Here is a 13,906-nt window from a genome sequence, read left to right as displayed (position 1 = left end):
GTTTCAAAGCCTGCTTTCAGCAAAGAAAATAGTCGCTACATATCTTGATAAACCAGTTCTTCCTAACACACATTCTTTCTGCTTGTTACCTTCTATGTTTTGAACAGGATATTACAATAAGTGAATCATACTTATAACACCTTACCTCAGCTGATTGCATTAGTAGGTGTTAAAGTAATCTTGAGTATTGAAGCCATGTACAGTAGATGTAATTTTCTCTACTTTTTTCATAAAATTTGAAAACAATTGTAATTCTTTTTTTTTTTTTTTGTATTATTGCTAATCAGTGGGTGTCATTTGTTGTATTTTTTTTAACTTAATTGTTCAGAATCACCAAATTTTTGACACGTGTATATGATTCACATGATTTGCAGGATAACTAATCATATCATTTTAACAGATTATTGGCCTGTATAGATGTAATTTTGATTGACATTTGTTGAATGAATTATACAAATGTATATAGATAAACTGCATTTTATGATGAATAAAACAAGTGAATCAAACATCCATCTAACTATTATCTGAGCCACTTATCCTCACAAGGGTCATGGGAGTGCTGGAGGCTATCCCACTCATCTTTGGGCAGGTGACAGGGTATACCCCCTGAACTGGTTGCCAGCCAGTCGCAGGGCACATAGAAACAACCTTTTGCACTCCCAATCATAGCAAAAAGCAATACAGACGCTCCCATTAATACCCTTTTTTTTTTGGGATGTGGAAGGAAACTGGAGTGCCGGTAGAATATCCAAGCAGGGACAGAGAGAACATCCAACCCTGGTCCTCAGAACAGAACAGTACAGTCGTACACCGTTAATCAAACAATAATTGAGAAAACCTCTTTCTAAGTGAGCTACATTTACTCAAATTTTGTGTAATGTATTTGTGAGTCTAGTTTGAATGCACCATACTTTTCCTTGAGCATATATGTGAAGAATCCAAACTTTGACTCCGTTACAATGATCAACATGCTGCTCTGTACTATTATATATCCATTAATGTGCCTGCGATCTATTTTTAGAGATCATAAATATACTTCTGCTTAAGACACCCTTGCAGCCAATCCAATGTGATAACGAGTCATTTGACTCCAATTAACCAATCAGATGGCACAAAGGAGTCACATGACTGGACACAAACCCTTCACGGGCCAATCAAAGTGGCTTATTTTAGGGGGGCGGGGAGACAGTCTGAACCTGAGAAAGCATTTGAGATAAATTGCATTTCTCCCTCTCTCTCTCTCTCTCTATCTCTCTCTCTCTCTCTCACACACACACCACACACACACACACACACACACACACACACACACACACACACAAACAAACTTGCTCTAGATCTGGTCAGCAAACAGCTTCTTCATGAAATTATTTAAGTGAATATCGTAAATGTTTCTGTAGGTGCAGATGTTCTTGGTTTTGGGGCAGTTTAACAATGAAATAGTGACAGGTGTGTGTAGATTCCCTGATCAATCCGAAGTTACTCAGGGCACATATACGAAAAACATTTGCATTCACATTCACACTTACGGATAATTTAGAGTCTTCAGTTAACCTACCATGCTTGTTTTTTGGGTTGTGGGAGGAAACCAAAATGCCTGGGGAAAACTCACGCAGCAACTGGGAGAACATGCAAACTGGACATAGACGAGGGAGGATTTGAACTTGGGTCCTCAGAACTGTGAGGCAGATGCACTAACGAGTTGTCCACACCTCAATTAGTAAGTAAGTAAACTAAAAAAGATAAACGTGTCCTTAATAAGACTGAGGTCTGGCAACTGATCTGCTGAGAGCTTTTTCGCACTGCCTGCAATTTATTTATTTTTTTTATCTTGGAAAACTTGAAAATTTGTTAAGGTAGGCAGGTATGAAATTGTTTACAATATATAACAGTGAGCACCATGGTGCCACAGCTGTAGAGCCTTGGCCTCACAGTTCTGAGGACCGGGGTTAAAATCCCGACCCTGCCTGTGTGAAGCTTGCATGTTCTCCCTGTGCCTGTGTTGAGTTTTCTCCAGATACTCTGGTTTCCTTCCAAATCCCCAAAACATGTACCAAAAGATAATTCAAGGCTAAATTCACCCAATAGCGTGAATATAAGTGTGAATGGAATGAATGAATTGTGACATACAAGATAAGACTTGGTGAAACTGGTAGTTTGTCTGTGTGAGAAAGAGCACACAAGTTTTTGTTCGTTTTTAATTACTGCCTGTGGCTTTGGGTATGCTGTAAGAGTAGATTTTTCCCATCATCTTGGTGTGTGATATTTACAATAAATCTGGCTGAGAAAAGGCATGTGTTTGGGGAGGGAATGATCATCATTAATCTCATGTGGCTCTTTGCAGTAACAGTAAAAGAAAAAAAATGTGGCTACCCCTGCTCTAGATAGTGTAGTTACACCTTGTTCAGATTCCATAGTTTGTGCAAATGGAACCATGTTAGCCTGATGATTTAGGTGTTAACATTTCACTCTCTGGTGCTTGCTTGACTGTAGCCTCAATCACTTGCTTTACAGTGTAGGCTTTCACGCCCTCATCCAGACGATTGTCCGTCTGGTGGTTCGCGCAGTTATGTGGAAATGCTGTAAACGCAAGAGGGAGCCATGGCGCCGTCATTTCTAATATTGAATATACTTCATTGGGGCGAGTTTCGGCCAAAAAAATGAATCATAACTCTTTGAATTCGTTACCACTGTTAACAGCTGTTGCTGTGATGAACATCAGACATAAAGATATGAAACAAGAAGTGGTCATTTTACTGTTGGGGGTTTGATAGTAGTGTAATTTACTTTGTTTTACAGTCAAGTACCTTAAGTCCAACATATGATGTTGCTTATGTGTTCGAAAAATGAGCGCCATGGCGAGAGCAAAGCTAAATGTGTTCTTTCGAATCATTTGGAGTGCAACTGCAATTATGGTCCACGAGAGTATAAAATGCTTCTCCGCGCGTCGTTCCCGATTTGGACACAAAACGTGTAGCCGATTCTTCGGGGCTGGAACCTCGACAAGGAGTGGGGCATCCTCCCCACGAGGCGCCGACATTTTTGCGGACAGGTAGATTGACCAGTGTAACCGAAAGATGGCAGTAATGCAATTTACTAGAGGTCACCCTGCCATGCGTCTTTTTGGACGAAGAAGACGCACACTCCACCATATGAGCGATTTGCACGGATGCTTGTGGAACAATCTGTGTTACACATGTAGAACGTAGCGTTACATGTTTTAAATCAGGTGCTCCACCTGAATATTCTTGACTTGAGCAGTGAAGTTGACCTAAACACTGCGGTGTAATACAGTATTCACCCTGAGTCGCCAATTTTATTGTGTGGCCCAGCACCTGAACACCGTGTAATTGTGAAAGCTTCTGGAAAGCTTGGAACGTTTTATACCTTCAGCGACGATGACAGATTTTTTCAGTTTGTTGGATAACGATGTTGTCGGTTTCGACTTAGACCATACGCTCTGCCGGTACCATCTGAAGGAGACCTCCAAGGTGAGTGTGATTATAAATGCATCCTGCGAGATAAGGTAGTTGCTGTTTTCCTGTATCGATGTGTGTTTGGCTTGATATACAATTACAGCACTGTATCTCACAAATGGGAGTACGTAAGTACATACGTACACCCACCGCTATTTGGTAAATATTTAATTTGTGTGATGTCACTCTCCAAATGACACTTTACTATAATTACATTCTCTATAACATGCTACGTTTACACTTATTTCTATTTGGTTTAATTTGGCTACGTTTTACTTTTTCTGTAAACTGGGTAACCAAAGCTGAAATAACTTGAGTAAAACAAGAGGAGGAAAAGGTATTTTATTGTGGAAAAGTGTATAATATGGGGAATGTAAAAATATTTTGTAGTTGGAATTGTTTGTATCGCGAAAGAAATACTGAAGCACGTAGGATTCATGGAGAGTTTGTCTTAATGTGTGGGAAAATTGGAGGAATGTGGGAAAGTATGTTGTTGGTGGAATGGTTTGAACTGATCAAGAAATGTTGAAGAGATAATGTAGAATTTGTATTAGTGCTTAAGTGTGGGTACTTGAATGTGGGAAATGTGGGAAACTCTTATATTGTTGGGATGGTTTGAATTGGTCGAGAAGGAGAGAAAAGTGTCGAATTTGTCTTGATTTGAGGAAAAATGTCCGTTTGAGCTCCAAAATGTTAAATGTGGGTGAAAATCGGAATTGGGGAAATGTGGAAAATATTTTGTTGTAGGTTTGGTTTGAATGGGCAAAGAAAGAAGGAAGGAATAATATAGAAGGTATTATAGAGATGTCTTCATATGAGGGAAAATTGAAATGGGGGATAAGACAACTGTAGCCAAATTTGTAAAAAGTTAGAAGTTCTTACTTTTAATTTGAAATTTTGTAAAATTTGGGTCATATGAGTTGTTCATAGCTGCACGGTGGTTCAGCTGGAAAGTGTTGGCCTCACAGTTCTGGGTTCAGTCCCGGACCTGCTTGTGTGGAGTTTGCATGTCTCCCCATGCCTGCGTGGTTTTCTCAGGGCACACCGTTTTCCTCCTACATCCCAAAAACATGCAACATTAATTGGACAATATAAATTGCCCCTTGGTGTAGTTGTTTATCTCTATGTGCCCCGTGATTGACTGGCAAACAGTTCCGGGTGTACCCTGCCTCCCGCCCGTTGACAGCTGGGATAGGCTCCACTACCTCCGCTTCCATCGTGAGGATAAGCGGCTCAGAAGATGGATGGATGGAGTGGTTTATAGGATGGCTTGAATGAGCTGAATGTGAAGTTGAAATGGAGGTTACAACAAACAATATAAATATGATAATTTCCTTTTTTTTTTTTTTTAACTGATTTTTCATTTTAGTATTTTTTTTATTTTGGCCCACTCATCCACATAGTTCTTCTCTAGATCAGACATGTTTCTGGGCTGTCACTGAGAAACACAGAGTTTCAGCTCCCTTCAAAGATTTTCGATTGGGTTTAGGTCTGGAGACAGGCTAGGCCACGCCAGAACCTTGATATGCTTCGTACGGAGCCACTCCTTGGTTTTCCTGGGTGTATGCTTATGGACAGTGTCATGTTGAAAGACCCAGCTACGACCCATCTTCAATGCTCTGACTGAGGGAAAGCGGTTGTTCCCCAAAATCTCACAACACTTGGCCGTGGTCATCCTCTCCTTAATACAGTGCAGTCGTCCTGTCCCATGTGCAGAAAAACACCCCCAAAGCATGATGCTACAACCCCCATGCTTCAGAGTAGGGTGGTATTCTTGGGAGGGAACTCATCATTCGTCTTCCTTCAAACACGGTTAGTGGAATTATGAGCAAAAAGTTCCATTTTGGTCTCATCTGACCACAAAGCTTTCTCCCATGACTCCTCTGTATCATCCAAATGGTCATTGGCAAACTTATGTCGGGCCTTAACATGTGCTGGTTTAAGCAGGGAACCTTCCGTGCCATGCATGATTACAAACCATGACATTAGCGTATTACCAACAGTCACCTTGGAAATGGTGGTCCCAGCTTTTTTCAGCTCATTGACCAATTCCTGTCGTGTAGTCCTGGGCTGATTCCGCACCTTTCTAAGGATATTTGAGACACCTCGAGGTGATATCTTGCAGTGGACTCCACTCCAATTGAGATGGACTGTCGTGTTTAACTTCTAATAATTGCTCCAACAGTGGACCTTTTTTCACCAAACTGCTTGGCAATTTTTCCGTAGCCCTTTCCAGCCGTGTGGATTTGTACAATTTTGTCTCTGGTGTCTTTGGACAGCTCTTTGGTCTTGGCCATGTTACATGTTTGAGTCTTACTGATTGTATGGAGTGGACAGGTGTCTATCCAGCTAACGACTTCACACAGGTGCATCTGATTCAGGATAATACATGGAGTGGAGGTGAACTTTTAAAGACGGACTAACAGGTCTTTGAAGGTCAGAATTCTAGCTCATAGACAGACAGTCGTTCAAATCCTTTTTTCCAGCTGCATCACACAAATAAATCGTTAAAAAAATCATACATCGTGATTTCTGGATTTTTCTTTTTAGATTATCTCTCTCACAGAGGACATGCACCGACGATGAAAATTTCCGACCTCTCCATGATTTCTAAGTGCAAGAACTTGCAATATAGCAGGGTGTTCAAATACTCATTTTCTTCACTGTATGCATGCAGTACCACAGTTTCTCTCTTGTTACTGTCATAGTCTTTCTCTAGAGCCACAAAGACACAATATACCTCCTTCTGACCTTCTCTGTACTTTTTCACCAGCATCCTCAAGGCAAACAATGTATCTGTGGAGAAATGTTGTTGCCTCAGTAGACCTGTTTTAAGAGTGGCAACCCTGTTGGCTCTTTCATCTCCCTGGTATTTTTCATACTCCTCAGCATGTCTAGTTCTGTATTGACGTTTCAAATTGTAATCATTGTCCACCGCAACTTTCTCAGTGCAAATAAGACACATCGGGGTGCACCTGTGCTCAACAAAGAAATATTCCACTCCCCACTTTTCATGAAATTGTCTGTGCTTATCACAAGCCTTTCTCTTCATTGCGGGCTTTGAAAAAGAGATGTTTGGGGCTGTATAATAATTCCACTTGGTGTCAGTGTCGCGTTCAAATTTTAGTTTCAGTGGTCACAGATATCCACACGGATGATCTAGATCGTTATGATCAGAGTCAGCGGGTTCATGGCTCCTCCTCCGCCCAGTTGATTGGAGGAATAAATGAGCGAGTGAGCAAGTGAATGTGGTGAGGCATTAGACTTACTGAACACATGAGCGAGTTAAGGTGGTGAGGCATTCGACGTACTGATCTTGACTGTATCTCGAGCTCTCGTCTAATATCGTGAGTATGCAATAAGTTCGCCAGATGTCCTGCCGTCAAGAGCCATATACCTCACCGTGATTGGTTCGTTCAGCTCCGCATGCAATGTGTCATATTAAATCTGCAGGCCGCACTAAAATTAATCTTTCATATTAAGACGGGGCCACAAGCTATCGTACCGACATTGTGACCAACTTGTTCGAGTGCCTGGCTCACAGTTCTGAGGACCGGGGTTCAAATGCCGGCCTTACCTGTGTGGAATTTGCATATTTACCCCATGTCTGCATGGGGGGACTCCAGTTTCCACCCACATCCCAAAAATGTGTTAATTAGAGATTCTATATTGCCCAACGGTGTCAATGCAGTGATGAAAGTCCTCCGGATTTTCCCGGATTTCCGGATTTTCACATTTTCATGAAAATTCCTCTGGAAAATTGAGGAAAATTTGCCTAAAATTAATGTGGGTATTAGTTGACAACAGTGAACGACCATGCGTTTGAGTTCGTTGTTTTGCTTTCACAATCGTAGCCATGTTGAGGCATTAACACTAGTAACAGTAATGCCCCTCCCCTCGCATTCTCTCAAGATGTCACTTATTTTGTGTTGTCTTGATATTAATTTATGTGTTTATTTCATAAACGTTCTTAACTTAACAAGCCTGCTCCAAAACATCCGGTATTCACCCGGAAACAGGAAATGCAAGTTAACCGTACTGAGCATGTATGGAGCATGTACGAAAACGCATGTTCAGAACTGCTTCACGTAATGCGAGCGCATTTACGTCGAAAGTCATCAACATCATGAGCCATGTCAAACGAAATTCAGTTACACCAGGGGTGCTCCATGCGTTGATCGCGAGGCAGGGTGATGGTGTAAAAAAAATAAAACAAACAAACAACAACGTTAGACAATCATCCACCTCGTCGCTTGATTCAGGTGTGGCCAATACGTCGAGCGCATGCACATAAAGGCGCGTTCTAGCAAGCCGGCCTCCAATTTACGGCAATTGCTGTGTTGGTTGCTCCCCCCCAACCCCTCCCACAACAAACCATCACGATTGGCGACAGGAATGTCTGTTTAAAATGTATTGCAAGCTTGTTGCCACGAAGACCGATTATGTTGAACTAAACTTTAAGCATTTTCAAAACATTGCGGGTATAGACTGTTCAAGTTTAACAGGCCAGTACATTTAACTTTTATTCAGATAAAGTTTGTCAGATCAAGAATTTTCATGATGAAAATTTTCAAATAGTGGTTTATATCATGTTCTGCTAATATCAGATGAAATTGGAAACTATCATTTCTAAGTTTGAAATATTAGTTTTCTATTTTGGTTATGTATTTTATTTTTAATTTACCGTTATGTTATATTAATCCAGTAAATTATTTGAAGGTCATCCTTAATCACACCCACAACTTTATCTGCGAGCATGACTGACCATACCCGTACATTTTTTTTACGTGAGTTTTTCTCTCTCTCTCTCTCTCTCTCTCTCTCTCTCTCTCTCTCTCTCTCTTCTCTCTCTCTCTCTCTCTCTCTCTCTCTCTCTCTCTATCTCTCTCTCTCTCTCTCTCTCTCTCTCTCTCTCTCTCTCTCTCTCTCTTCTCTCTCTCTCTATATATATATTTTTTTTATTCTTCACCGCTTATCCTCACGAGGGTCGCAAGGAGTGCTGGAGCCTATCCCAGCTGTCAACAGGCAAGAAGCGTGGTACACCATGAACTGCTTGCTGGCCAATTGCAGGGCACATAGAGACAAACAGCCGCACTCACAATCACACCATGGGGCAGTTTAGATGTCCGATTAATATTGCATGTACAGTATACTATTAGTATTACTAGATCTATATCTAAGGTAGCGAGTAATCTGGTCAAGTGTATCAGTACAACACGACGTAGCAAGTTTGAGACTTAAATGTTAATAGTAATTACTACAGATTAACGTTTTTAACATGTTTTGCTTCACGGTGTAGAAATTCTTTGATATATTTTCGTGTGTATTATATATTATACTATAATATGTATAATGTGGGTGAAAGGACAATTTTAGATGTCTTTACTGAATAGTTCTCCAAGTTCATTTGTCTTGAGATAAGATGGCATATTTTAATGACAAATGTGATTTTGTGCTCTCTAGTGATAGGGGGATTGGGAGCAAAAAAATCTGGGCTTGGCCCTTGGGGAATTTATGCCCAATTTTTTTTTTTTTTTTTTGTCAGGACTTAAACATTTTACTTTAAATTTTTGTCTGAATTTTGTTCACAGATATCGCCAGAATGCACAACAGCCATCTATTTTTTTCAAAAATTTCCCAGGGGATGCCCCAGACCCACTTAGCAGGACTTCACACCTTCAGTGTTCACATTTCTATTTTCAGGAATTTTCACAAAAGTCCACTTTCATCTCTACAATGGTTGCTCCTGCTTTAGATCAGGTCATAATTTGTTTTGCTGTGCTTACTATATTTCTTTCTGTTGGATTTTTTTTAAAAAAAAAGGGGGGGGGGTTCAAACTGTTCTTAATTTTTTTTCAGATCATGAGTAATGTAATTGAATTTTGCAAGGAATGTGTTTCTGAATTTCATGCTTTTCCAATTTCTACTGAGTAATTTGATTCTACTTGTTTTTGCAGCTAATCTACGAGAGTTTTGCTCAGTATCTCGTGGAACATAAAGGCTATGATAAGGACCTATTAAACCTAACACCTACTACTTGGGATTTTTGGTAAGTCAAATGGAAAAAGTGACAAAATATTAAATTGAGTGTCGAGTGCCTCAAGGATAAATTTTAGGTGCAATTTCTTTTTAATCTATACATGCTTCCACTTGAGGATGTCATCAGGGGACACGCCATCGGCTTTGACAGTTAAGCAGATGACACACTGCTCCCAGATGGCACAGGGCCAATATAAACCCTTCTTAATTGTAGTACAGATATTAAGTCATGTGTGAATTTCCTACGGTTCAACCAGAATAAAACTGAGGGTTTAGTTTAGTGGTTCTGAAAGCAAGGGCAAGAAACTAATTCAAAGTCACTATTTTAAGCTATCTTCTTCTTCTTCTTCTTTTTCTTTCAGCTTGCCCGTTAGGTGTCGCCACAGCGTGTCATCTTCCTCTGTAATCCCAACTGCCCTCATGTCTTCCCTCACCACATCCATAAACCTTCTCTTTGGTCTTCTTCTCGCTCTTTTGCCTGGCAGCTCCATCCTAAGGACCCTTCTGACAATATACTCACTCTCTCGCCTCTGAACATGTCCAAACCATTGAAGTCTGCTCTCTCGAATCTTGTCTCCAAAACATCCAACTTTGGCTGTCCCTCTAATGAGCTCATTTCTCATCCTATCCAACCTGCTCACTCCGAGCGAGAACCTCAACATCTTCATTTCTGCTACCTCCAGTTCTGCTTCCTGTTGTTTCTTCAGTGCCACCGTCTCTCATCCGTACATCCTGGCCGGCCACACCACTGTTTTGTAAACTTTGCCCTTCATCCTAGCAGAGACTCTTCTGTCACATAACACACCAGACACCTTCCGCCAGCTGTTCCAACCTGCTTCGACCCGTTTCTTGACTTCCTGACCACACTCACCTTTGCTCTGGATTGTTGACCCTAAATATTTGAAGTCCTCCACCCTCGCTATCTTTTCTTCCTGTAGCCTCACTCTTCCCCCTCCACCTTTCTCATTCACCCACATATATTCTGTTTTACTTTGGCTAATCTTCATTCCTCTCCTTTCCAGTGCATGTCTCCATCTTTCTAATTATTCCTCTGCATGCTCCCTGCTTTCACTGCATATCACAATATCATCTGCGAACATCATGGTCCAAGGGGATTCCAGTCTAACCTTATCTGTCAGCCTATCCATTACCACTGCAAACAGGAAGGGGCTCAGACCTGATCCGTGATGCAGTCCCACCTCCACCTTAAATTCTTCTGTCACACCTAAGGCACCCCTCACCTTTGTTCTGCTGCCATCATACATGTCCTCTACTATTTTAACATCTCTGCCACACCAGACCTACGCATGCTGTACCACAGTTCCTCTCTTGGTACTCTGTCATAGGCTTTCTCTAGCTCCACAAAGACACAATTTAGCTCCTTCTGACCTTCTCTGTACTTTTCCACTAGCATCCTCAAGGCAAATAATGCATCTGTGGTGCCCTTTCTAGGCATGAAACCATACTGTTGCTCACAGATACTTACTTCTGCCCTGAGTCTAGCCTCCACTACTCTTTCCCATAACTTCATTGTGTGGCTCATCAACTTTATTCCTCTATAATTCCCACAGCTCTGAACATCGCCTTTGTTCTTAAAAATGGGAACAAGAACACTTTTCCTCCATTCTTCAGGCATCTTTTCGCCCGCTAGTATTCTGTTGAATAAGTTGGTCAAAAACTCCATAGCCATCTCTCCAAATTGCTTCCATACCTCCACTGATATGTCATCAGGACCAACTGCCTTTCCATTTTTCATCCTTTGTTGTGCCTTTCTGACTTCCCCCTTACTAATCATTGCCACTTCCTGGTCCTTCATACTTGCCTCTTCAACTCTTACTTCTCTCTCATTTTCTTCGTTCATCAACTTCTCAAAATATTATTTCCATCTATTTAGCCTTTCCACCTGTTCTCTTGGATGCACAGAATATTAACCTTTCTCCTAATCATCATGTCAACCAACTCCTGAGCTTTTCCTGTCATAGTCCCAACATTCAAAGTCCCTACACTCAGTTGTAGGCTCTGTGCATTCCTCTTTTTCTTCTGACAATGGATCCGGTTTCCTCCTCTTCTTTGTCTTCGACCCACAGTAGCTGAATTTCCACCGACGCCCTGCAGGTTAGCAGTGCCCGGGGCGGGCGTTGTTAACCCGGGACACGACCAATCCGGTATGGGATTCTTTAGATGAACTCCCATATTTGTTTGGCACAGTTTTTACGCCAGATGCCCTTCCTGATGCATCCCTCTGCATTTATCCGGGCTTGGGACCGCCCTACAGATTGCACTGGTTTGTGCCCCCATAGGGCTGCATGCTATCACAGTATGCAAATCATAGCTTGGTGACCTCATATGTAACACAAATATTTTATTTTGTGGACTATTTGTTCCATTTGTAATTCAACAATAGCCCCTTGGAATGCATCATCTCATTTTCAGTGGGGTCCATCCACCATTTTCTTTGCCGCTTATCCTCACAAGGGTTGTGGGAGTGCTGGAGACTATCCCAGCTGTCAACGGGCAAGAGGCAGGGTACACCCTGAACTGGTTGCCAGCCAATCGCAGGGTACATTGAGACAAACACTCACAATCACACCTATGGGCAATTTTGAGTGTTCAATTATAATTAACGCAAGCACGGGGGAGAACATTCAAACTCCACACAGCCAGGTCCGGGATTGAACCCAGGAGCTCAGAACTGTGAGGCCAACACTTTCCAGCTGATCCACCGTGCCGCCAACACACATTCAATCACTACAAAATATCAACGTAGATCAAAATCATAATTTAAGTACTAATCAGACACGGACACACTAATCCCCTAAACGGAGCCCCCTGCAAACCAGCCAACATTTCATATGGCTGTACATATTAATACTAAAAATAAATAGTGTACAGAACCTCACGGTGCAATATTATTATTTTTTAAATTCTTTTCAGCATTATTGCAATGACTTTGTTAGTGAGTTTACTACACAGCAATGAACCCAATTGTACTGATGATTTATTTATAGGGCTTAAATAATACTAACAACTTTTAAAAATCCCCAATTGCCACTGCTCTTCCTATACAGTGCAGACAATGTTTTTGCTCACTCTGCTTGCTGTTCACATCTGTTTACAGTTTTTTTGCTCATTAGCTTTTTTTTCTCCCTGCAGAAGTTAAAAGCAACAATTCCTGGATATTTTTAAACCCGTGGGACTGTACTTTTTGTAGATATGCCATAGGTGTCATTTCCCAATATTTTTTGATTCCCCTTCACGATTACATGAGCGTAGCCTGCTAATTCAGAAAAGCCATGTAGCAACAAGATGCCTTCACTCACTGCAACAGAAGATGGCGGTCCTGGGGAAAAAAAAATTCACTGTCTTGAAGCTTTACTAGAGGTAACTGGACAGTCATGGGATGAAACCACTATACCAATATCTCAAAATGGTGAGCAGTATCATGCAAACACACAGCCAGTAATATCCACAAAGAGGATGGAAGTGGACTGTGAAAATGGTAATGGATCATCAAGCATTTCCCCCTAGAATTAACTCAGAGTAAAGCCGAAATATATGTGACAGGATCCAAAAGAGAGGACAGAAAACCAGCAGCTTCTTCAAGCCAGAGAAAGCAGACGTGAATGGTCGCCACAATGGAGGGCAAAAAAACAAAACAAGAAACTGAATGAAAATCAAGACAAAATATTGAAATCAGACAAACGGATGTGAGCAAAATGCAAAGAATGTTCATCTCTCACCACTGAATGGTCTGAAATCAAATCTTACAAAGCACCCCAATGTTGGCACCCTAAAATGTTAATAGCTGTGATGAAGTGTTAAGGATCTGAAACCTTTTTGCAGCAAGAACACCAAAATAGTGTTTGACCAACAATGACGACAACAACAACAACAAAAAATCTTGGATGACAACGAGCACACAACTGTGAAATCTGCCATTATCCCCTGGATAATATGAAGCGGCAATCAAAAGTACTGAAAGCAGATTTCAATGATCAAAAAAGTGCAATGTTTGGATGCTGAAGTTTTCATGAGTGGATCTCTCCTGATACGACACGCTGAACATGAACATTTCACAATGCTTTTACAATTAAATAAGTGGCTCTAAGATGTGTGGACTAGATAATCAGTGAAGTTGGACATTTTCTGCTGTTTTTTTTTTTTTTTGGGGGGGGGGGCACAGACTGTCTGTCTCACTAGAAAAGGGGTTTAACTGAAGGAGGAAAAGGCCCAGAAAGATTCCCCAGTTTTACGTAACCTATTGAAGGAACAAGAGATAAGATGACACGAGCCACAGACTGAGTCAGGAGCATCCCCCAAACCATCGGAGGAACAAATGAAGAATGAGATGAGGCAGCACTTTCAATCTCTCAATACATCTCACCACCCTA

The 13,906-nt window shown here is 41.3% G+C and overlaps 1 protein-coding gene across 5 annotated transcripts in view; it reads left to right on the top strand.

The window, feature by feature from the left end:
* Window positions 1-1,334: 1,334 nt before the first annotated feature.
* nt5dc1 (5'-nucleotidase domain containing 1) overlaps window positions 1,335-13,906 on the top strand; it is a 66,245-nt gene continuing 53,673 nt past the window's right edge. Inside the window, exons 1-3 of one of the 5 annotated variants that reach the window (XM_061811736.1) lie at window positions 1,335-1,856; window positions 9,068-9,236; window positions 9,434-9,525. In XM_061811736.1, coding sequence (XP_061667720.1) covers window positions 9,213-9,236; window positions 9,434-9,525 — 116 coding nt within the window. In that variant the 5' untranslated portion in view covers window positions 1,335-1,856; window positions 9,068-9,212. Of the gene's footprint in view, window positions 1,857-1,926; window positions 3,492-6,730; window positions 6,824-9,067; window positions 9,237-9,433; window positions 9,526-13,906 lie in introns of those variants that run through there. The other 4 variants (XM_061811734.1, XM_061811735.1, XM_061811732.1 and 1 more) reach the window with 4 other exon arrangements.

The sequence above is a fragment of the Syngnathoides biaculeatus genome, chromosome 23, assembly GCF_019802595.1.
Source record: "Syngnathoides biaculeatus isolate LvHL_M chromosome 23, ASM1980259v1, whole genome shotgun sequence".
NCBI lineage: Eukaryota > Metazoa > Chordata > Actinopteri > Syngnathiformes > Syngnathidae > Syngnathoides > Syngnathoides biaculeatus.
Note: the sequence above shows the minus strand (reverse complement) of the source record. Positions and strands in the feature narration are given on the sequence as shown.